Raw genomic sequence first — 25418 nt, forward strand, 5'->3', positions numbered from 1 at the left:
TTATGGCAAACACAAAATATCCCAAAAATTTTTCAACACATATTCAAAAGTGCAATATTTGAGGTGAAGTAGTTGGAACCTCAAATACCTCAATAATTTATAGCAACAGTGGTTTGAATGTAATGTTTTTTGGGGGGCAAAGACAGTTTAAAAAACAAACAAAAAAAACAGTTAGGCCAGCTTTGTGTTGTTAGATTCAACATTTTTCCTCTTTGCTCTTTTATTCCACTTTCTTATGTTTATAGTATTTAAAAAATATATAGCTGCGGGCCTTTAAAAAACAAACTGCAAGCCCCAAATGGCCCTTGGGCCACACTTTGACGCACCCTTTTTTTGGAGTTTCAAGTGTCTGCAGTGGACATTTGTTTGTGGTCTCAATAAAGTCCAACGTGTCAGTCATAATGGACAATGTCCTAAACGTCCATTAAATTGGACAAGGTTTTAGACATCCATCATATTGGACAAGGTTTTAGACGTCCATCATACTGGACAACGTCTAAACGTCCATCATATTGGACAATGTCCATCAAATTGGACAATGTTCTAAACGTCCATCATATTGGACAATGTCCATCAAATTGGACAATGTTATAAACGTCCATCATACTGGACAACGTTCTAAACATCCATCATACTGCACAATGTCCAAAACGTCCATAATATTGGACAGGGTTTTAATATTCCAGCATGCTGGACAATGTCCTAAACGTCTATCATATTGAACAATTTCATAAACGTCCATCATACTGGATGTTTTAAACCTTCATTATATTGAACAATGTCCTAATCCTGAACATCCATCATACTGGACATTGTCCTAAACGTCCATCATACTCAACAACGTTCTAAACATCCATCATACTGCACAACGTCCTAAACGTCCATCATACTGGACAACGTTCTAAACATCCATCATATTGGACAAGTCCATCAAATTGGACAATGTACTAAACATCCATCATACTAGATGTTTTAAACCTTCATTGTAGTGGACAATGTCCTAAACGTCCATTATCTTGGACAAAGTCCTAAACATCCATCGTACTGGACAATGTCCTAAAGGTCCATCATATTGGACAATGTCCATCAAATTGGACAATGTCCTAAACGTCCATCATACTGGATGTTTTAAACCTTCATTATAGTGGACAATGTCCTAATCCTAAACGTCCATCATACTGGACAACGATCTAAACGTACATCATTTTGCATAACGTCCTAAACGTCCATTACATTGGACAATGTCCTAAACATCCATCATATTGGACAATGCCCATCAAATTGGACAATTTCATAAATGTCTATCTTACTGGATGTTTTAAACCTTCATTATATTGGACAATGTCCTAATCCTAAACGTCCATCATACTGTACAACGTCCTAAACGTCCATCATACTGGACAACGTTCTAAACGTCCATCATACTGGACAACGTCCTAAACGTCCATCATACTGGACAATGTCCATCAAATTGGACAATTTCATAAATGTCTATCATACTGGATGTTTTAAACCTTCATTATATTGGACAATGTCCTAATCCTAAACGTCCATCATACTGGACAACGTTCTAAACGTCCCTCATACTGGACAACGTCCTAAACATCCATCGTACTGGACAACATTCTAAATGTCCATCATACTGGACAACGTTCTAAATGTCCATCATACTGGACAACGTCCTAAACGTCCATCATACTGGACAACGTTTTAAACATCCATCATACAGCACAACATCCTAAACGTCCATCATACTGGACAATGTCCTAAGCGTCCATCATATTGAACAATGTCCATCAAATTGGACAATGTCCTAAACGTCCATCATAGTGAATGTTTTAAACCTTCATTATAGTGGACAATGTCCTAATCCTAAATGTCCATAATACTGGACAATGTCCTAAACGTCCATCATACTGGACAACGATCTAAACGCCCATCATTTTGCATAATGTCCTAAACGTCCATCATACTGGATGTTTTAAACCTTCATTATATTGGACAATATCCTAATCCTAAACGTCCATCATACTGGACAATGTCCTAAACGTCTATCATACTGCACAATGTCCTAAAAGTCCATCATACAGGATAACGTTCTAAACGTCCATCATACTGGACAACGTTCTAAACATTCATCATACAGCACAACATCCTAAACGTCCATCACACTGGACAATGTCCTAAGTGTCCATCATATTGGACTATATCCATCAAATTGGACAGTGTCCTAAACGTCCATCATACTGGATGTTTTAAACCTTCATTGTAGTGGACAATGTCCTAATCCTAAACGTCCATCATACTGGCCAATGTCCTAAACGTCCATCATACTGGACAACGATCTAAACGTCCATTATATTGGACAATGTCCTAAACATCCATCGTACTGGACAATGTCCTAAAGTCCATCATACTGGATGTTTTAAACCTTAATCATAGTGGACGATGTCCTAATCCTAAACGTCCATAATACTGGACAATGATCTAAACGTCCATTATTTTGCATAACGTCCTAAACGTCCATTATTTTGGACAATATCCTAAACATCCATCATATTGAACAATGTCCTAAACGTCCATCATAATGGATGTTTTAAACCTTCATTATAATGGACAATGTCCTAAACGTCCATCATACAGGACAATGTCCTAAACTTATTTTTTTCGTCCTATTGACATATTTTGGGTGGAAATGAGCCAATTCCGAAAACACATATGTCCACTACAGAGGACGCTTGCTTCTTTTTAAAATATTTGCTCTAATTCCATGTTGAGGGCCCTCAGAAGCGGTGACCATCTCCTCCTCTTCCTCCCTGCCAGGCGTGCTTCAAGACCGCCACCGTGCTGCAAAGCTACGGCATGCTGCTCCCGTGCGGCACCGACAAGTTCCAGGGTACCGAGTACGTCTGCTGCCCGCCGTCCCACGCCGGCCGGCCCGACATACCCGCGCCTTCCACCCCGCAGGAGGAGGAAGTAGAGGACGAGGACATCGACGAGGCCGACCTGGACGAAGACGAGCCGAAGGAGAGGTGAGGAAAACATGGCGGTGACTTTCGCCGGCTGCTCTTCTCTCGTTTGATGGAGGACTTGTCGCTCCTCGACAGCGAGGCGCCCGCCCACAAGGAGGAGCCCACGGGCGATGACGAGGACGAGCAATACGAGGATGAGGAGGACTCGTACCACTACGTCGACGGGGACGAGGAGGTTAAGGATGATGATGACGATGAAAATGACGAGGAGGAGGAGAGCAGCCGAATGTCAGACAGTGGCGAGGAGGATAAGACTCTCCAGGAAGTGAAAGGTTTGAGAGGCTCGCTGACCTTTAAATGCTTCCTGATGTCAACATCCTTTTATGGGGAACAATTGCAACCGCTTAGCCAGTGCCAACATTTCACATAAATGCATCCATTCATAATGAAATCAACACTTAAAAGCCTACTGAAACCCACTACTACCCACTACGCAGTCTGATAGTTTATATATCAATGATGAAATATTAACATTGCAACACATGCCAATACGGCCGGTTTAGTTTACCAAATTGCAATTTTAAATTTCCACGAATTATTCTGCTGAAAACGTCACGGTATGATGACGCGTGCGCGTGACGTCACGGATTGTAGCGGACATTTTGGTCAAGCACCGAGCCCAGCTATAAGTCGTCTGCTTTAATCGCATAATTACACAGTATTCTGGACGTCTGTGTTGCTGAATCTTTTGCAATTTGTTCAATTAATAATGGAGACGTCAAAGAAGAAAGATGTAGGTGGGAAGCGGTGTATTGGGGCCGCCTTTAGCCACACAAACACAGCCAGTGTTTCCTTGTTTACATTCCCGAAAGATGACGGTAAAGCTTTACTATGGAACAGACCGGTCAAGCGAACACGGTTTCCTACCACATGTCAACCGGCAGGTTTCGGTGAGAAAATGGTGGCAATAAGTCGGCTCTTACCGTAGACTTGAGCGGAGAGCTTGCCTCCTCCCACCGGCCGCCCCCGACCGTCGGATACTTCCACCTTGGAGAAAGAAGGAAAAAAAAATAAAAAATCTCAGCCCGGCCCAACTGGCTTCCTTCGCCTTGTCGAGAAATGTGGCTTCCCTCGGAGACACTGGCGGTCACCACACCCGTGGCCACACCCCTCCGACTTTCAGGTTGTACAGGTAAGACCATATAACCTCACTAAAACACTAGTAACACAATAAGCAGATAAGGGATTTTCCAGAATGATCCTAGTGAATGTGTAATAACATCTGAATCGCTCCTACTGCCCTCGTCTTTTTTTCTTTTTTTTTCTAGACCTTCACTCTCACTTTCCTCATCCAAGAATCTTTCATCCTCGCTCAAATTAATGGAGAAATCGTCGCTTTCTCTGTCCGAATCGCTCTCGCTGCTGGTGGCTATGCTTATAAACAATGTGAGGATGTGAAGAGCCCTACAACCCGTGACATCACGCGCACTTCGTCTGCTACTTCCGGTAAATGCAAGGCTTTTTTATTAGCGACCAAAAGTTGTGAACTTTATCATGGATGTTCTCTACTAAATCCTTTCAGCAAAAATATGGCAATATCGCAAAATGATCAAGTATGACACATAGAATGGACCTGCTATCCCCGTTTGAATAAGAAAATCTCATTTAAGTAGGCCTTTAACCGCAGAACTAGTGTGCCGATACGATACCGATCCGATACAATATCATTAGTGAATATAAATACTTTCGATTATTTTGTATTGTTAGAAAAGGTTTAGTCACGTGAAACAATGGTGAGTATGAAAAACACTAACAGGAATTCAGCTCAAACTTGTTTTGATGCATTGATTACCGTATTTTCAAGACCATAAGGCGCATTAAGGGGGTTATATTATTATTATTTTTTCTAAATGGAAAATATTTCCTTGTGGTCCACATCAGAGGTCCCAAACCTTTTTTGCACCGTGGACCGGTTTAATGTACGCATTATTTTCAGGGACCAGCTTTCCACTTCCCTCCAATGGGCTCACCACTCATGGGAGGGACCATAGAGGTCGGGTGCGATGTGAGTTGGGCAGCAGCCAAAGGCAGGGCATTTGGCAGTCAGGTCCTCAGCTACATAAATGAGCTCTTGGGACGTGGAATGTCACTTCGCTGGTGGGGAAGGAGCCTCAGCTAGTGTGCGAGGTGGAGAGACCTCCGATTTCGGGAGGTGGGGGATGGGGGGCTTGGTCGGGGGTGGGGCGGAGGGGTGGTTGGGTGCGTGCTTGGGGCGGGCGGCGTAGTTAAGAGGGGTGGCGTATATTTCACCAACTCGAGTATTTCATATATATTTCATATATATATATATATATATATATATATATATATATGTGTATATATATATATATATATATATATATATATATATATGTGTATATGTGTATATATATATATATATATATATATATACATATATATATGTACATATATATATATGTATTAAATACTTGACTTTCAGTGAATTCTAGCGATATATATTTATTTGATTATATATATAAATAAAATAAATAGTTTAATTTCCGACGGCACCTATCAAATACACAGTAATAAAAACACAGTTGTTATACTAACTGCACTGTGCTTGCTGGTTACTAAAAAAAAAAAAAAACACTTACCTTTCACTATTTGAGTAACCTTTGTCTGCCATTTGCGTACTGGCGAGTGATCTCAGAATCCGTGAACATCCTTCATGGATTTGTTGTAGACATCTGCAGATGAGAACGGGAAGTTGCTTCCAGCTATCAGCATAGCCATCTTTGTCTCAGCATAAGATACACCATCGGGTTTCCATTTTGAGAGGTGGGCCATAATACTGGGTTGTGAACGATGCTGAACTGTGGACGCTTTTTGCTTCGCTGACTGACCGTTCATGGCTGAGTATATCCGTTCGGTCGCCGTGTTCAATGGAGAAGTCTTTTCTACACAATTTACAGGCAACATACCCCTACCCCTTTGAACTCTCATGGATAAACTGAAATTCTTGTTTCCAATCGTTCTGGAACTTGCAAGCGTATTTTTTCATTTTGCTCATCGACGGTGTAATATATTGGGTTGGTGTCAATAACCAGACGACGTGATGAAGTTACGTATCTTTACTGTGGGCTTCAGAATAGACTCCCTAATGCATGTTCCTTGACTGCACTTAAATGTAGAATATATTTACATTCTATTCTATGTACAGTAGATGGCAGTATTGTCCTGTTTAAGAGGGTCACAACATTGAGTCAGGTCTGCATGCAGCTAGAGGGGGGGTGGCCTCCAGCTCCGCCTGAATTTTGGGAGATTTTCGGGCGAGAATTTGTTCTTGGAGGTTTTCGGGAGAGGCGCTGAATTTCGGGAGTCTTACGGAAAATCCAGGAGGGTTGGCAAGTATGATATAGTCAGACTCACCTCGAGGCACATCAAGGGCTCCTGAACCAGTTCTCTCGAGAGGGGCTGGACTCTCTTCCACACTGGCGTTGCATGCAGTGAGAGGCGACAAGCTGGGGTAGCAATTCTTGTTTCCCCCCGGCTCAAATCCTGCACGTTGGAGTTCAACCCAGTGGATGAGAGGGTAGCTTCCTTCCGCCTTCGGGTGGGGAGACAGGTCCTGATTGTTGTTTGTGCTTACGGACCAAACAGCAGTTCAGAGTACCCACCCTTTTTGGATACACTCGAGGGAGTACTGGAAAGTGCTCCCCCGGGTGACTCCCTTGTTCTACTGGTGGACTTCAACACTCATGTTCGCAACGACAGTGAAACTTGGAGAGGTGTGATTGGGGAGAATGGGCGCCCGGATCTGAACTCGACTGGTGTTTTGTCATTAAACGTTTGTGCTTGTTACAGATTGTTCATAACAAACACCATGTTCAAACATAAGGGTGTCCATATGTGCACTTGGCACCAGCACACCCTAGGCCGCAGTTCCATGATCGACTTTGTAGTTGTGTCATTGGATTTGCGGCCTCATGTTTTGGACACTCGGGTGAAGAGAGGGGCGTAACTTTCTACCGATCACCACCTGGTGGTGAGTTGGCTGCAATGTTCGGGGAGGATGCCGGATAGACCTGGCAGGCCCAAACGCATTGTGAGAGTCTGCTGAGAACGTCTGGGAGAGTCTCCTGTCAGAGAGAGTTTCTATTCCCACTTCCGGAAGAACTCTGAACATGTTACGAGGGAGGTGCTGGACGTTGTGACTGAGTGAACCATTTTCCACACCTTTATTGTTGAGGCGGCTGATTGGAGCTGTGGCCGCTAGATAGTTGGTGCCGGCCGTGGCAGTAATCTTAGAACCAGGGATGCCGTCAAGCTGAAGAAAGAGTCCTATCGGGTTGTTTTGGCTCATAGGACTCTGGAGGCAGCGGAAAGGTACCGACAGGCCAAGCGGTGTGCGGCATCAGCGGTCGCGGAGGCAAAAATTCGGACATGAGAGGAGTTCGGGGAAGCCATGGAAAACGACTTCCGGACGGCTTCGAAGCGATTCTGGACCACCATCCGCCGCCTCAGAAAGGGGAAACAGTGCACTGTCAACACCGTGTATAGTTAGGATGGTGTTCTGCTGACCTCAACTGCAGATGTTGCGGATCGGTGGAGGGAATTCTTCGAAGACCTCCTTAATCCCACCAACACGTCTTCCTATGAGGAAGCAGTTCCTGGGTAATCTGGGGTGGGCTCTCCTGTTTCTAGGGCTGAGGTTGCTGAGGTAGTTAATAAGCCCCTCGGTGGCAGAGGTGGTACCTCTGAATGGGCAGACCGGGATGGTGGTTCCTCTCTTTAAGAAGGGGAACCGGTGGGTGTGTTCCAACTATCGTGGGATCACACTCCTCAGCCTTCCCGGTAAAGTTCATTCAGGTGTACTGGAGAGGAGGTTACGCCGGATAGTCGAACCTCGGATTCAGGAGGAACAGTGCAGTTTTTGTCCTGGTCGTGGAACTATGCACCGCTTTATACTCTCGGCAGGGTCCTTGAGGGTGCATGGGAGTTTGCCAAACCAGTCTTCATTTGGTTTGTGGACTTGGAGAAGGCATTCGACCGTATTCCTCGGGAAGTCCTGTGGGGAGTGCTCAGAGAGTATGGAGTATCGGACTGTCTGATTGTGGCGGTCCGCTCCCTGTGCGATGTTGGTGGCTGCAGGATTGGGTCTCTGCTTTTTGCAGATGATGTGGTCCTGATGGCTTCATCTCGCCAGGATCTTCAGCTCTCACTGGATCGCAGCAGAGTGTGAAGCGACTGGGATGAGAATCAGCACCTCCAAGTGAAAAGGGTGGAGTGCCATCTCCGGGTTGAGGAGAAAACCCTGCCCCAAGTGGAAGAGTTCAATTCAAGTACCCTGGAGTCTTGTTCACGAGTGAGGGAAGAGTGGATCCTGAGATCGACTCGGTGCGGCGTCTTCAGTAATGCGGACACTGTATCGAGCCGTTGTTGTGAAGAATGGGCTGAGCCGCAAGGCAAAGCTTTCAATTTACCGGTCGAGCTACATTCCCATCCTCACCTATGGTCATGAGCTATGGGTTATGACCGAAAGGACAAGATCATGGGTACAAGCGGCCGAAATTAGTTTCCTCCGCCGGAACTCTCTAATAACTAAAGTTCCTTGGGTGAATAATATAAATAAGGAAGAAGCACCATTTGGTTTTTTTGACTGCAGTTTCCCCCCCCCCTCCCTACAGCTGTGTGCACGTTGGAAGCGGAGACGGGCCCCTGCAGGGCCTCCATGCCCCGCTGGCACTTTGACCTGAGCCAGAGGAAGTGCGTGCGCTTCGTCTACGGAGGCTGCGCCGGCAACCGCAACAACTTTGACTCGGAGGAGTACTGCATGGCCGTGTGCAAGCGCCTGGGTGAGTACGAGGCAGGGACGCTTTTGCCTGGCACGGAGTGGGGTCGCGACCCCTAGACTTTTCCCGATTAGTGTGGGCAATGAGAGCCGTCAGCGAAAGGCCAGCGGGGGGATGAAAAGAATGCTAAAGGAAAGACTGTCAGCTCCTCTTAAGTTCATCACTTCCTGCTTCCGACTCTCTTCCTCCCTCGTCCAGCCTTCACTTCTTGTTTTCCTCTTCGCAGCCACGCCCCCGACTCCTCAACCCACCGACGACGTGGACATCTACTTTGAGACGCCGGCCGACGACAAGGAGCACAGTCGCTTCCAGAAGGCCAAGGAGCAGCTGGAGATCAGGCACCGCAACCGCATGGAGAGGGTGCGTAGATCAGTGTTTTTCAACCACTGTGCCGTGGCACACTAGTGTGCCGTGAGATACGGTCTGGTGTGCCGTGGGAGATTGTCTAATTTCACCTATTTGGGTTAAAAATATTTTTTGCAAATCAGTAATTAGTCTGCAAATGATGTGTTGTTGTTGAGTGTCGTGCTGTCTAGAGCTCTTCAATATCAGTAGGTGGCAGCCGGTAGCTAATTGCTTTGTAGATGTCGGAAACAGCGGGAGGCAGCATGCAGGTAAAAAGGTATCTAATGCTTAAACCAAAAATAAACAAAAGGTGGGTGCCCCTAAGAAAAGGCATTGAAGCTTAGGGTGTCAGGCTTTGACATGGATTGTGTGTGCTCCTTCGACGCAGCGGGATTACAGCACGAGCCAGGCGTGAATTCAGGGACATGTTTTTATTTAAACACTATAATCATAAATAATCAAACTAAGGACGCTCACAAGGAGGAAGAAACTTGGCTAAACAATACAAACATGAAACAAAAACACCTGCTCGTTGGCATGAAAAACAATTTAACTATAAATTTAAACAGCACGATGGCAAGACTAAAGACATGAAACAAAAGAGTGCACGGTGGCATAAATATATAAACTTACTCGGCATGGAACTGTGGACAGGACGTGAAGGTTTGAACAGCATGGGTAGGGTGCGTGTGAGTGTGAGGATCCCAGGAGGAAGACAAGAAAAAGAGTGACTTAAATAGCTGTGATGATTAGTGAAAACAGGTGAGGCTGAGAACAGGGACGTGACAGGTGAAAACTAATGAGGTTGGCGTGGAAACAAACAAAACCAGGAAGTGCAAAACGTGACTGATTGTCCAAAATCAAAAACATAACATGACAAAACAAAACATGATCCATATGTGTGACATAGGGAAGGCTATGCAGAACCAAACTAAAACTAAACGGGCTACAAAAGTAAACAAATACAGAATGCTGGACGACAGCAAAGACTTACTGTGGAGCAAAGACGGCGTCCACAATGTACAACCGAACATGACATGACAATCAACTATGTGCCCACAAAGAAGGATGAAAACAACTGAAATAATCTTGATTGCTAAAACAAAGTAAATGCGGGAAATATCGCTTAAAGGAAGACATGAGACTGCTACAGAGAAATACCAACAAAAAAGAGAAAAAGCCACCAAAATAAGAGTGCAAGACAAGAATCTTGAAAAACACTACACACAGGAAAACAGCAAAAAAGTGAAAATAAGTCATGATGTGATGTGACAGGTGGTGACAGTACACCTACTTTGAGACAATAGTGATGCATGCTTGCTTATGCTTTAAGGTCATATCCAACAATTGCGACAAACACATTTTACTATTAAGTGAGTTTCAATTTTAAATCATTTCTGTTGGTGGTGTGCCTCCGCATTTTTTCAACGCAAAAAATGTGCCTCGGCTCAAAAAAGGTTGAAAAACACTGGCGTAGATAACGTCAACGCCACCATGCAGTGGCTCTCCAAGTACCGCCATTAAAACAGTAGCGTAGTAGGCCTAGGTATCCATTAAAAATAAGGCAGAGGTGTTATTTAACAAGCATAGTTCATAATTTGGCTCCTGTGACATTACACACAGTTTGAAAAGTTAGACTGTGTTTGGATATTTAATTAAGTCATTCTTTGGCGTACCAGTAGATGAAGCCAAAAATACAAAAAACAAATATGTCTGGAGCTGCAATTTAAGTGTTATAATGAAGGCAACTCATGATGTAAGTGTCTGTATTAGCTATATTAGCCTACTATCAAAATGACCTTAAAAGTCTTATATAAGCGTTATAATGAAGGCAACACATGATGTGTGTATATTAGTTTTATTAGCCTACTATCTAAATGACTTTATGGGTCTTATATAAGTGTTATAATGAAGGCAACATATGATATAAGTGTCTATATTAGAATACCATCAAAATAAATGTTAAAGTCTTATTTAAGTGTTTTAATAAAGACACACATGAAGTGTCTATTTTAGCTATATTAGCCCACTATCAAAATGACTTTAAAAGTCTTATATATTTTTTACAATGAAGACAACACGTGATGTGTCTGTATTAGCTGTATTAGCCTACTATCAAAATTACTTAACCATGTTAGCCTAGTATCAAAATGACTTAACTATATTAGCCTACTATCAATATGACTGTGTCACAGGTTGACGCAAATCTTCGTTGACAGAAATTTTGAAATGCAATATTTATTCTACACATTTTTACATTGGAAAACATTAGTTATTGGTGAGATAACTCCTTAGAATGGCCAAAGCTATAGATGTGTGTGTCCAAGTTAAAGGAAACGGCAGGCCGTCTTCTGATGGATTTATTACAGCTGGCTAACATTTGCTGTGGTCTGGAACAACATCAGAAATGCAGCCAGTATTACATACAGATAATGTGTCATGAGACATGCACTTATAAATTATATACACAGAGGACACAAGTAAAGGAAATGAAATGAGCTCAAATAGAGCTACAAACGAGGCATAATGATGCATTATGTACATACAGCTAGCCTGAATAGCATGTAAGCATGGAGTAGCCTGCAGTCATGTAGTCACCAAACATGCCTGATTAGCACTCCACTCAAGTCAATAACATCAACAAAGCTCACCTTTGTGCATTCAGGCACAGTATAAAATGTTTGGTGGCGAAACGAGACAAAAGAGGAGTGACATAAAAGAAAGTTGTACATGTAAACAAACTACGGTGAGTTCCAGGACCAAAACGGTGCTCGGAAAATACTTTAATATTTTGTTAAGTGACAAAAATTAATTGATATGACTCGACTCGAATCCCGCTCGTCGTAGAAATTTGGAATTTTACCCCGCCTTCCGACCGAATGCAGCTGAGATAGGCTCCCGCGACTCCAAAAGGGACAAGCGGTAGAAAATGGATGGAAGGATGTTTTAATAATGTTAAAATTGTCTAATACTCCAAATTTTCAGCATATAAATGTAAAAAGTGGACTTACAAAAGTATGCTGAATGTCAACGATGTTAGATCAAATTAAAGTTTGTGTTATTTTTATTTACCCGTAAGTTTAGCCCTTCAAAGCTTCTCTGCCCTGCTTTTAACGAATGGTTGTCGTAGGAAGGAAGTTCCGTATGGATTAGGGTTGTCAAAAGTATCGATTCTTAGATACCAATACTTTTTTCGATTCTTAGATACCAATACCTTTTCACGAGGAAGAAAGACATCGATACCTGTTTTACATTACATGACATTTTATTACATGTATACATCACATTACATGACATTATTACATGTATACACCACATTATATGACATATTACATGTATACATCACATTATATGACATTATTACATGTATACACCACATTACAATACATTATTACATGTATACATCACATTACATGACATATTATTGCATGTATACATGACATTATGACATTTTATTACATGTATACATCACATTACAATACATTATTACATGTATACACCACATTACATGACATTTTATTCCATACATACATCAAATGACATGACATTGTATTATACAGTATGTATACATCACATTATATGACTTTATTACATGAATACATCACATTATATGACTTTATTACATGAATACATCACATGACATTACATTGTATTACATGTATACAGTACATGACATATTGTTACATGTATACATCACATTACATGACATTGTATGTATATATATATATATATATATATATATATATATATATACTGTGTATATATATATACATATATATATATATATATACATATATATATATATATATATATATATATATATCACGTTACATGTATACATCACATTACACAACATTGTATTATATTTATACATCACATTATGACATTTTATTACATGTATACATCACATTAAATGACATATTATTGCAAGTATACATCACATTATATGACATATTAATATATGTATACATCACATTACATGACATTGTATATACGGTATATACTGTGTATATATACATATATATATACATCACATTATATGACATTTTATTATATGTATACCTCACTTTACAAGACATTTTATTACATGTATCCATCACATTATATGACATTTTATTATATGTATACCTCACTTTACAAGACGTTTTAATACATGTATCCATCACATTATATGACATTTTATTATATGTATACATCACATTACATTTTATTATAAGTACCCATAAAATTACATGACATTTTATTATATGTATACATCACATTACACAACATTTTATTATATGTATACATCAAATGACATGACATTTTATTATGTTTATACATCACATTACATGACATTTTATTACATGTATAAATCACATTACATGACATTTTATTACATGTACACATCAAATTACATAACATTTTATTATATTTATACATCATATTACATAACATTTTATTCTATGTTTACATCACATTAGATGATAGATTATACTATATGTATTCATCTTATTTCTTAACATTTTATTATGTTTATACATCACATTACATGACATTTTAGTACATGTATACATAACATTGCATGACGTTATTATATGTATACATCAAATTACATAACATTTTATTATATTTATACATCATATTACATAACATTTTATTCTATGTTTACATCACATTAGATGATAGATTATACTATATGTATTCATCTTATTTCTTAACATTTTATTATGTTTATACATCACATTACATGACATTTTAGTACATGTATACATAACATTGCATGACGTTATTATTTGTATACATCAAATTTGATGACATTTTATATTATTTGTATACATGAAATTAGATGACATGTATAAAATACATGACATATTGTTTTAATGTGTACATCATTACCTCTGAGTCCGTTTCAATGATGTCCTCCTTCATTGTTGTCCTCCTCCATCCCTGCAGGTGAGGAAGGAGTGGGAGGAGGCGGACCGCCAGGCCAAGAACCTCCCCAAAGCTGAAAGGCAGACTTTAGTCCAGGTAAGACAGCGCCCTCATGTGGTCGGGTCAGATATGGCATCTTCCACAAACATCTCAACCAACCTCTTTTTTGTGTCAATGCAAACATTTGGCATTATGTTAATTTACCACAAATATATTTGCCACAGAAGTATTGAGATATTGAATGCAATTATGCCCCCTAGTGGCTATGAAGAACATTAATCTGTTTTTCTGTACATTTTCTTTGATTGTCAAATATATTACAGATAACTCTTCTATTACAGTATTTTAATAACTGGCATCTAAAATAATAGAAATGTTTAAAGGTGTTTCATTTTTGAGCCTCCATGACAGAACCTTGTGTTGTCTTTGCAGCACTTCCAGGCCATGGTGGAGTCCCTGGAGGAGGAGGCGGCCAGTGAGAAGCAGCAGCTGGTGGAGACCCACCTGGCTCGGGTGGAGGCCATATTGAACGACCGGCGCCGCCTGTCCTTGGAGAACTACCTGGCGGCCCTGCAGGCGGACCCCCCCAAGGTCAGGCCACACCTCCTACCTACACACCCACACTAAGCTGCGGGTACCGTTCACTTTTGAACCAATTCTAGAGTACCTGGGGGTCGACTGCGGTACTTTTATCCGGGTACTTTTGTGTGTTAATAGATGTTGATATTTTGATTAAAAACATATTTTTAATATAACATTTCAAAATGAGCTCGTTATAATAATAACTGTGCTGTCCAGTTATTATATCTTATTAAATGTCTCATCTACAATGCAGTTGCACTTCCAGGACATTAGATGGCAGCCTCTCCATGGTATGTTGTCTAACCAGGAAGTAGGTTTTTCAATAAAGCCTAATGTGTCATGTTGCGCCCTACAAAGTGTTTATACTGTAATTAATGTACTTATTACATACCAGCCATTTGATTGGAACATTCTTCTGAGTTGTTTCAGGACCAAATTTTAGAGGTGTTGATTTACCGTGGTTTGTCCCATCATTAAGTGGCCCGCCACATCAATCAAGGTGGGCCGCAGCATCATTTAACATGGTCAGTCACATTATTCATAGTTGCCCGCAACGTCATTTAATATGGTCCGGCACGTAATTCTATGGGGTCCACCACATCATTTAACGTGGTCCTGCCACGTCATTCAACATGGTCCGGCATGCCATTCAATATGATTAGTCACGTCATTAATGTGGCCTGCCATATCATTTAATGTGGTCTGTCACTTCATCTAAAGTGGCCCGCCAAGTCACTCAATGTGGTCTGCATTACTATTTAACATGGTCCGTCATGTCATTTGATATAATCTGTCACCTCAGGGGTCACCAACGCGGTGCCCGCGGGCACCAGGTCGCCTGTAAGGACCAGATGAATCGCCCGCTGGCTTGTTCGAAAAATAGCTCAAGTAGCAGCACTTACCAGTGAGCTGCCTCTATTTTTTTAATTTGCTAGCAAGCTGGTCTCGTTTTGCTCGACATTTTTAATTCTAAGTGAGACAAAACTCAAATGTAATTGAAAATCCAAGAAAATATTTTAAAGACTTTGTATTCCCTTGTTTAAATAAATTCATTTATTTTTTCACTTTGCTTCTTTCAACTTTCAGAAAGACAATTTTAGAGAAAAAATACAACCTTAAAAATGATTTTAGGATTTTTAAACACATATACTGTTTTACCTTTTAAGTTCCTTCCTCTTCTTTCCTGACAATTTAAATCAATGTTCAAGTAAATTTATTTTTTTATTGTAAAGAATAAAAAATGTATTTTAATTTAATTCTTCATTTTAGCTTCTGTTTTTTCGACGAAGAATATTTGTGAAATATTTCTTCAAACTTATTATGATTAAAATTAAAAAATATATATTTTGGCAAATCTAGAACATTTTTAGAATCAAATTTAAATCTTATTTCAAATTATTTTTAATTTCTTTTAAAATTTTTGTTCTGGAAAATCTAGAAGAAATAATGATTTGTCTTTGTTAGAAATATATCTTGTTTCTATTTGTTATATATTCTAACAAAATGCAGATTGGATTTTAACCTATTTAAAACATGTCATCAAAATTCTAAAATTAATCTTAATCAGGAAAAATTACTAATGATGTTCCTTAAATTCTTTTTTTAATTTTTTCAAAAAGATTCGAATTAGCTAGTTTTTCTCTTCATTTTTTTGGTTGAATTTTGAATTTTAAAGAGTCGAAATTGAAGATAAACTATGTTTCAAAATGTTATTTTCATTTTTTTTCTGTTTTCTCGTCTTTTAAACCGTTCAATTAAGTGTTTTTTTTTCATCATTTATTCTCTACAAAAAACGTTCCGTAAAAGAGAAAAAAAATGTACGACGGAATGACAGACAGAAATACCCATTTTTTTTATATATATATGGATTTATTTATTAAAGGTAAATTGAGCAAATTGGCTATTTCTGGCAATTTTTTTAAGTGTGTACCAAACTGGTAGCCCTTCGCATTAATCAGTACCCAAGAAGTAGGTCTTGGTTTCAAAAAGGTTGGTGACCCCTGTGTCACATCATTATTGTGGCCCTCCGTGTTACTCATCGTGTTCTGCAATATCATTATAGTGGCCCGGCCTGTCACTCAATGTGGTCTGCCATTTCATTTAACGTGGTCTGTAACTTCATTTACTGTGGTCCGTCAAGTCATTTAACGTGGCCAATGTGGTCCGCTACGCCATTTTGTATAATCTGTCACGTCATTAATGTGGCCCGCCATATCATTTAATGTGGTCTGTCACTTCATTTAAAGTGGCTTTCCATGTCACTCAATGTAGTGTGCAACATCATTTAATGTAGCCCGACACGTCAATTCAATTGGCCCTCTGAGGGCAAACGACTTTGACACAGCTGACCAAGAAGTAGTTTGGCTGAGTCTGCTCTCAGTGCTGCTGGAGTGATCGCCATGTGCAACCGGGCATGACGTCACTCAAGACCCAGGTTTTAACTCATGGCACCGTTGGATTTTTCGTGAATCCCTACCCGGTTGTACTAACTGATTCCGGTGGGTGCCTATAAAAGTACCTAACTCGGTAGACCCCCTACAGCAGTGGTTCTCAAATGGGGGTACTTGAAGGTATGCCAAGGGGTACGTGAGATTTTTCAAAAATATTCTATAAATAGCAGCAATTCAAAAATCCTTAATAAAAATATTTATTGAATAATACTTCTACAAAATATGAATCTAAGTTCATAAACTGTGAAAAAAAATGCAACAATGCAATATTCAGTGTTGACAGCTGGATTTTTTGATGACATGTTCCATAAATATTGATGTTAAAGATTTCTTTTTTTGTGAAGAAATGTTTAGAATTAAGTTGATGAATCCAGATGGATCTGTATTACAATCCCCAAAGAGGGCACTTTAAGTTGATGATTACTTCTATGTGTAGAAATCTTTATTTATGAGTGAATCACTTGTTTATTTTTCAACAAGTTTTTACTTATTTATACATCTTTTTTTCCAAATACTTCAATAAAGACCACTCCAAATGAGCAATATTTTGCACTGTTATACAATTTAACAAATCAGAAACTGATGACATAGTGCTGTATTTTAATTCTTTATCTCTTTTTTTCAACCAAAAATGCTTTGCTCTTATTAGGGGGTACTTAAATTAAAAACATGTTCACAGGGGGTACATCACTGTAAAAAGGTTGAAAACCACTGCTCGTAAGAACGCCAGACAAGTCCCGACTAAAGGTCAGATGTCTCCTCTCCTGCAGCCTCACCGCATCCTGCAGGCTCTCAGACGCTACGTGCGCGCCGAGAACAAGGACCGCCAGCACAGCATCCGCCACTACCAGCACGTCCTGGCCCTGGACCCCGAGAAGGCCGCTCAGATGAAGTCGCAGGTCTGTGTCAATGTACACTCAAACCCAACAAAAATTATCACAATTTGGCAAAACGATGAAATGATGATACTAATAGTAACAGTCTTTAAATGGATATACAGTACATTTTATTATTTTAAAAATATTGGAGAATATATTTGAAAAAATCATGGTATTTATCTTTAAAGGCCTACTGAAACCCACTACTACCGACCACACAGTCTGATAGTTTATATATCAATGATGAAATATTAACATTGCAACGCATGCCAATACGGCATTTTTAGTTTACTAAATTACAATTTTAAATTTCCCGCTGAGTTTCTTGTTGAAAACGTTGCGGAATGAATGATGACGCGTGCTTGTGACGTTATTGGTTGAAGGGGACATATTAGCCCAGCACCACTTGCGGCTAAAAGTCGTCTATTTTTATCGCATAATTACACAGTAATTTGGACATCTGTGTTGCTGAATCTTCTACAATTTGTTCAATTAATAATGGAGACTATAAATAAGAATGCTGTTGGTGGAAAGCGGTGGATTGCAGCTGCCTTTAGCACCGAGACAGCCTGTGTTTCTTTGTTTGTTGGGAAGCTTTAACACAGAGCGGTCAAGCGAACATGTTTCTCTACGTCAACCGGCATGTTTTTGGATGGGAAAATTGGATTACTGGACCTCCTCCTGCAGCAGCTGTCAAAAAAGGCAGCTGTGAGCTTGGCTCTTCCATCAAAGACACTGGCATTCAACGCAGCCATCCGACTTTGAGGTATTACTTTACAATCTCACTAAAACACTATTAAAACAATAAGCAGATGAGGGATCTTCCAGAATTATCCTAGTAAATGTGTCTAATCACATATGAAACGCTCACACTGCTGCCGCCCGGAGCCGTCAATTATTTATTTATTTATTCTTATTTTTTTTGTGCTTCACTCTAACTTTCCTTATCCGCAAATCTTTCATCCTCGCTCAAATTAATGGGGAAATCGTCGCTTTCTCGGTCCGAATAGCTCTTGCTGCTTGAGGCTATAATTATAAACAATGTGAGGATGTGAGGAGCCCTCACACTGGTGACGTCACTCACATCTGCTACTTCCGGTACAGGCAAGGCTTTTTTATTAGCGACCAAAAATTGCGAACTTTATCGTGGATGTTCTCTACTAAATCCTTTCAGCAAAAATATGGCAATATCGCGAAATGATCAAGTATGACACATAGAATGGACCTGCTATCCCCGTTTGAATAAGAACATCTCATTTCAGTAGGCCTTTAATAATCAGTTTTTTTTTATTATTCTTATTTTTTTAAATTTAGTTTTGCATAACATTTATTAATAATAATTGTTAATCATATGATACGATATAGATTTATTTTTGGTATGCACTCTTCAGAAAAAGCAGTTTTTTGCAGACGTGATTAAAAATATTGCAGTATTGGAAATACTGCGCTGTGACTTGTTGCTAGGCAGAATCAGTTTTTGCACAATTTTTCTTGTCTAAAACGTGCTGTTATTATTAATATTATGATTGGTATGAATATACCCCAGTCTACTGTACTCTGCTGTTTCTTGGGCAACGGACTGGTGCTGCATGGCACCTCATGGAGAATAGTCAGCAACAGGAAATCGAACACTGGTTAGGCTGAAGCAACGTGTTTAATTTCATAAACAGATACTTTTTGCTAGATAATTATGGTTCAGTGTAATTACAACATGAGAACAAGGGTGAGTCAGCACAGGAATTCAAGCTGAGACAGGCAGAAAGTTCTGGAAAAGAACCACAAAAAAAAAAAAATAGAAGTGCTTTGAAGCCTCTGACTCACTCTAGGTCTCGGGTGGCGTGATTTAAAAACGAGAAAAAAAAAATCTCGTTTTGTACAATCTGGAGTCACATTAGTCGGGCGAGTTGATTAATCGCCATCGCTTGGAAGCTTCCTGAAGGTCCTCAGAAAGTATTCCTGCTGATCCTAAATGATGTCTCAGCTAAATGTAGGAGGACAAGTGAAGAGGTTTGTCAGTCTGAGGGAGGAGGAGGCTCAGGCTCAGACTTGCAGATCTTGTATAATATATTTCTGTGTGTGTGTGTGTGTGTGTGTGTGTGTGTGTGTGTGTGTGTGTGTGTGTGTGTGTGTGTGTGTGTGTGTGTGATCTTGTATTTCTACCCTTCTTGAGACATCAACAAGAAAAAGTATCTTCCATATGAGGAGGTGTGAACAAGTGCTGACTCAGCATTAGGGTTGGAATTGGGGGTTAAATCACCATTTATGATTCCCGGGCGCGGCACCGCTGCTGCTCACTGATCCCCTCACCTCCCAGGGGGTGATCAAGGGTAATGGGTCAAATGCAGAGAATAATTTCGCCACATCTCGTATGTGTGTGACAATCATTGGTACTTTAACTTAACTTTAACATAAATCATGGTCCCAATAACATTGCATCTCATAGAGAATGTCTCATTTGCACCCCTAGTGGGGAAATCAATCAAAATAAGGGTGGTCCCAAAAAGGAGGGATTTTTCAAGTTGGTTTTAAAAGTGCTCCCCCACTCTACAACGTATGAAATAACAAGTGCGTGTAAAAATTTGAAGTGCTCCCCCTACGGCCATCATATGTAATAACAAGTGTTTGTAAGAAATTGAAATGTACCTCGTTTGGCCAAAATGAGTTAAAACAAATTAATAAATAAAAAATATGAGACATTCTGTAATAACTTGGAAGTAAATAATGAAGGTTAAAATACAATTACAAATGAAGTAAAATGTATTAACTAAAGCAGTCTTTTTCTCACAATGTGTCGTTATTTTTCTTATAAAATTGGGAAGAATTTCTCATATTTTTTCTGTTTCTGTAATATTGCAATATTGTAAAAAAAATATTTTTTTAATGTAAAATTATTACTTTTTAATGCAAAATAGTGACATTTGCCTTCAGAAGTCTGACTTTTATCGCAAAATTGCCAATTTTTTTGTTGTTCTTGTAAAATAGTGAAATTTATTTGAGTAAAATGACCACTTTTGTTATAATTTTGCCAAGTATAATTCCAATTATTATTATAATATTGCCAACGTTTTTAAGTTTTCTTATAAAATTCTGACTTTTGTCAAGTAAAACTATGACTCCCTTCATAAAATTGCCAACAATTTAGGTTTTTTCTTGTAAAATCGCGACAGTTATTGAGTAAAATTCCAACTTTTATCATAATATAGCACAAATGTTCACTTTTTCTTGTAAAATTTTGACTTGCGTTGAGTAAAATTACGACTTTTATTGTAATACTACCAAAATTCTATGTTTTTCTTGTGAAATTGTGACCTTTTTCCATGTGAAATTCCAACTCATTTTTCACAATGAGCTTTTTTATATGTGCATTGCATGTATATATTATTAATGTTGTAAATACAAATATTTAAATATTTAGAAAAGGGTGGTCGGCATTTTTCAGGTCTCAAGAAGGTAACAAATACAAGAGTGTGTGTGTTTGCGTGCGTGTGTGTCTGCGTGTGTGTGTTTGCTGGAAGATATTGCCTTCTGTGTTTATTTGTGCTGTCGGCGGCTTTCATCCAAATGCTTTATCTGTCTGCACGTTGCTGTTATGAAATCCAATGATAGCTCTTGTTGCTAAAGGAGGGCAGGACATATTAATAATAATATTAATAACAATAAAAGCATGCTCTTTGTGTAATGTGTGCTCAAAAATAGTGTGAAAAAAGGACATTGGCTGACTGCAAGGTCCAAGCACAAAAAAATATCCACAAACAGCTTAAAAGAAATGCAACAGGAAATGAAAAACATGTCTATAAAAACACTGCACACACAAACTCTGCAGGTTCAACAACATCCACTACAAATGTTAACAACACACACAAGCCTCCAAAAACTGTATGAGCAAAATGCTTTAAGCTGATGGAACTTCTATTTTTGCACACTTCCTGGTACCCTTGCACACTTCTGGTACCCTTACACACTTCTTAGTATCCTGGCTAACTTCGTTTTTTTTTCCATCAACTTGCAGAATTTCTCTCATGCAGTTGTTTTTCAAACCTGCGGCCTATTTGATGCACGGTGGACTAAAGTACTTAAAAACTACAAATCATTTCCATAAAGGAGATTTACTTTATTGCATGTGGGCGGGGTCAGGTGTTCCTAATGAAGTGACCAGTCTGGGTGCTCACATAAACAGGAAGGGAAGATGCACAGAAGTCTCCTGAGGACTCTGGTGGTTTCCTCCCTTTGACAAACACTTTCAAGTGTGTGTGTGTGTTGTGTGTGTGTGTGTGTGTGTGTGTGTGTGTGTGTGTGTGTGTGTGTGTGTGTGTGTGTGTGTGTGTGTGTGTGTGTGTGTGTGTGTGTGTGTGTGTGTGTGTGTGTGTGTGTGTGTGTGTGTGTGTGTGTGTGTGTGTGTGTGTGTGCGTGCGTGCGTGCGTGCGTGCGTGCGTGCGTGCGTGCGTGCGTGCGTGCGTGCGTGCGTGCGTGCGCGCGTGCGTGCGCGCGCGTGCGTGCGCGTGCGTGCGTCTGTGTGCACGAGATGCTCTTAAGGCCTGGCAGGCTGAGGCTGCTGTCAAGTGACTTCAGATGTTGAGGTTTTCAAGATTAGATCTGATGTTGTGTTTCAAGTGTTGGTGTGTGTAAGTGTGTGTTGGTGTGTGCATTGTTGTGTGGTGAAGTGAAGTTGGAGTCAACATGTTGCTTGTTGACTCCATCAACACACTGTTCTTTTGTGTGTGTGTGTGTGTGTGTGTGTGTGTGTGTGTGTGTGTGTGTGTGTGTGTGTGTGTGCGCGTGTGTCTCCTACGTCACATCTTCTGATGTGTCCCTTTCAGGTGATGACCCACCTGCGTGTGATCGAGGAGAGGATGAACCAGAGTCTCTCTTTGCTCTACAAAATTCCTTACGTGGCTGACGAGATTCAGGATGAAATTGGTGAGTGGTCCTAAAACGAAATGTAATTCATTATGAAGTCTTCCAATCACACAAAATCTTGACTTGGTCGTATGTTATGGTATGTTTGGGCATGGAGGTAATGGTTGGTTAAGGTAAGATAGTAGAGATGCGCTGTCTGCGGTCTCATCCGCGGAGTCCGCGGATAAACCGCAGGTCGGGCGGGTGACATGACGAAAAAATAGATTTTAAATAGATTCGGGTTGAACCATTTGGAAATATATGATATACATGGTTCAGAGATCGGTAACTTTTACTGTTCAAAGAGCCATTTAAGACCCATGTCATAAAGCAAAGAAGACAATAGGAGACTCTATTATTCTCTAGAATGACTGCCGGCAGTCACAACAGATAATAAGTATCAGGGCGTGCTATGAAGCCATTGGCTTTGTCGCCTTCTACAACATGTACGATCTGCTTGTCAGTCCAGTATCATGTTGTGTGTGGCTTTCGCGGCGACACGCACACGACTGCAAGGCATACTGGGTGATACAGAGTACACTAATGGTTGTGTTTTTAAAATTTTTAACACTCTTACTAATATGCGCCACGCTGTGAAGCCACACCAAACACGAATGACAAACACATTTCGGGAGAACATCCTCACAGTAACACAACATAAACGCAACACAACAAATACCCAAATACTTTGCATCCATGACAATTCCTGACTATATTATACACCCCACTAGCCCCCCGTGCGCCGGTAAGGTGGGCAGGGTTTGAGGCGCGGGGGTGTAAAGTATATTCAGGAATTCTCATGGATGCAAAAGATTCTGGGTATTTGTTGTGTTGCGTTTATGTTGTGTTACTGTGAGGATGTTCTCCCGAAATGTGTTTGTCATTCTTGTTTGGTGTGGCTTCACAGTGTGGCGCATATTAGTAAGAGTGTTAAAATTGTTTATATCACAACCATTAGTGTACACTGTATCACCCAGTATGCCCTTTAATCTTGTACGTGTGTATGCATAAGCTGCATACAGCATGTTGCTGGACTGGCAAACGATTCGTACATATTCGCGAGAACATTAGGGGCTCCCATTGCCTTCTTTACTTTGTGACACAGGTCAAATTAGCTCTTTTAGTGGTAAAGGCCGCCTATTCCGGATATGTAACAACGGGCGGGTGGCGGGCGGTTGCGGTTCTGATAAAATGTTGGTTCGTGTGGATGGCGGGTTGATGACGACTTTAGTGATGCGGTTGCGGATGATATAAGTGCCTACCCGCTTATCTCTATAAGGTAGGGTTTCTTATGGTTAGATTAGGTTAAGTATAGTAAGGTATGTTTGGGTATGGTATGATTAAGTTTAGTATAGTAAGGTATGTTTGGGTACGGTTGGTAAACCTCTTAAGGCCCAAGCTGTTTGTTTACAATGTTTTTTACTTTTTTACTTTTTTTTTGTGCTATTTGGGCTTATTTGGACCATAATTAAAATATAAACTAAAAATCATCTTTTCATATGATGTACTTAGTCCATAGGTACACAAATGTGTACTTCATATGTAGTAACATGCAAATTTTTATTTTAACACTTTTTTTTTTTTCCAAATTCCTTTGTATGTTATACTCTTCTGACACCACCAGATAGCAGCATAAGTGTCCACATTAGCGGCATAAGACCCCAATTCAGTAGCGTACACAATTTTGGGAATAAGAGCTAAAAGGTGCTGTCCACGCATGTGCACTAAGGCCTTTAGAGTAAGGTAAGGTATGGTTTGTTATGGTTAGGTTGGGTCAAGTATAGTATGGTATGGTTAGGGTTAGTATAGTAAGGTATGGCATGGTACGGTATGGTTTCTTTTGGTTTGGTTGGATTAAGTATAGTATGGTATGTTTGGATATGGTTCGGTTCTATGTAGTGTGGTTTGTTTGGGTACGGTAGGGTTTCTTATGGTTTGGTTGGGTCAAGTATAATATAGTATGTTTGGGTATGGCTAAGTTTAGTATAGTAAGGTATGTTTGGGTATGGTACAGTATGATTTATCATGGTTTGGTTGGGTTTAGTATAGTATGGTATGTTTGGATATGGTTAGGTTTAAGACAGTGTGGTATGTTTAGGTATGGTATGGTTGGTTATGGTACAATATGGTTAGTTAAGGTATGGTATGTTTGGGTATGGTATTTTTGGTTATGGTACAATATTGTTGGTTAAGGTAAGGTAATGTTTCTCATAGTTTGTTTGAGTAAAGTATAGTATGGTATGGTATGTTTGGTTATGGTATGGTTGAGTATAGTATAGAATGGTATGGTTGCTTATGGTTTGGTTAAGTAAAGTATGGTTAGGTATGGTGTGGTTAGGTTTAGTATAGTATGGTATGTTTGGTTATTGTACACTATAGTTGGTTATTGTATGTATAGTTGCTTATGGTTTGGTTGAGTAAAGTATGGTTGGTTATGGTTCGGTTTAATATAGCACGGTATGTTTGGTTATTGTACATTATGGTTGATTAAGGAATGGTATGTTTGGTTATGGTACAGTATGGGGG

General features: G+C 39.8%; 1 protein-coding gene across 1 annotated transcript in view; it reads left to right on the top strand.

Annotated features, from left to right (window-relative positions):
* aplp2 (amyloid beta (A4) precursor-like protein 2) overlaps positions 1-25418 on the top strand; it is a 181264-nt gene that overhangs the window by 127996 nt on the left and 27850 nt on the right. Inside the window, exons 5-12 of the mRNA XM_061877856.1 lie at positions 2824-3032; positions 3108-3304; positions 8663-8830; positions 9054-9187; positions 14108-14182; positions 14519-14677; positions 17889-18017; positions 22814-22913. Of these exons, the coding sequence (XP_061733840.1) occupies positions 2824-3032; positions 3108-3304; positions 8663-8830; positions 9054-9187; positions 14108-14182; positions 14519-14677; positions 17889-18017; positions 22814-22913 (1171 nt within the window). The remainder of the gene's footprint in view (positions 1-2823; positions 3033-3107; positions 3305-8662; positions 8831-9053; positions 9188-14107; positions 14183-14518; positions 14678-17888; positions 18018-22813; positions 22914-25418) is intronic.

The sequence above is a fragment of the Nerophis ophidion genome, linkage group LG18 (assembly GCF_033978795.1).
Source record: "Nerophis ophidion isolate RoL-2023_Sa linkage group LG18, RoL_Noph_v1.0, whole genome shotgun sequence".
Lineage (NCBI taxonomy): Eukaryota > Metazoa > Chordata > Actinopteri > Syngnathiformes > Syngnathidae > Nerophis > Nerophis ophidion.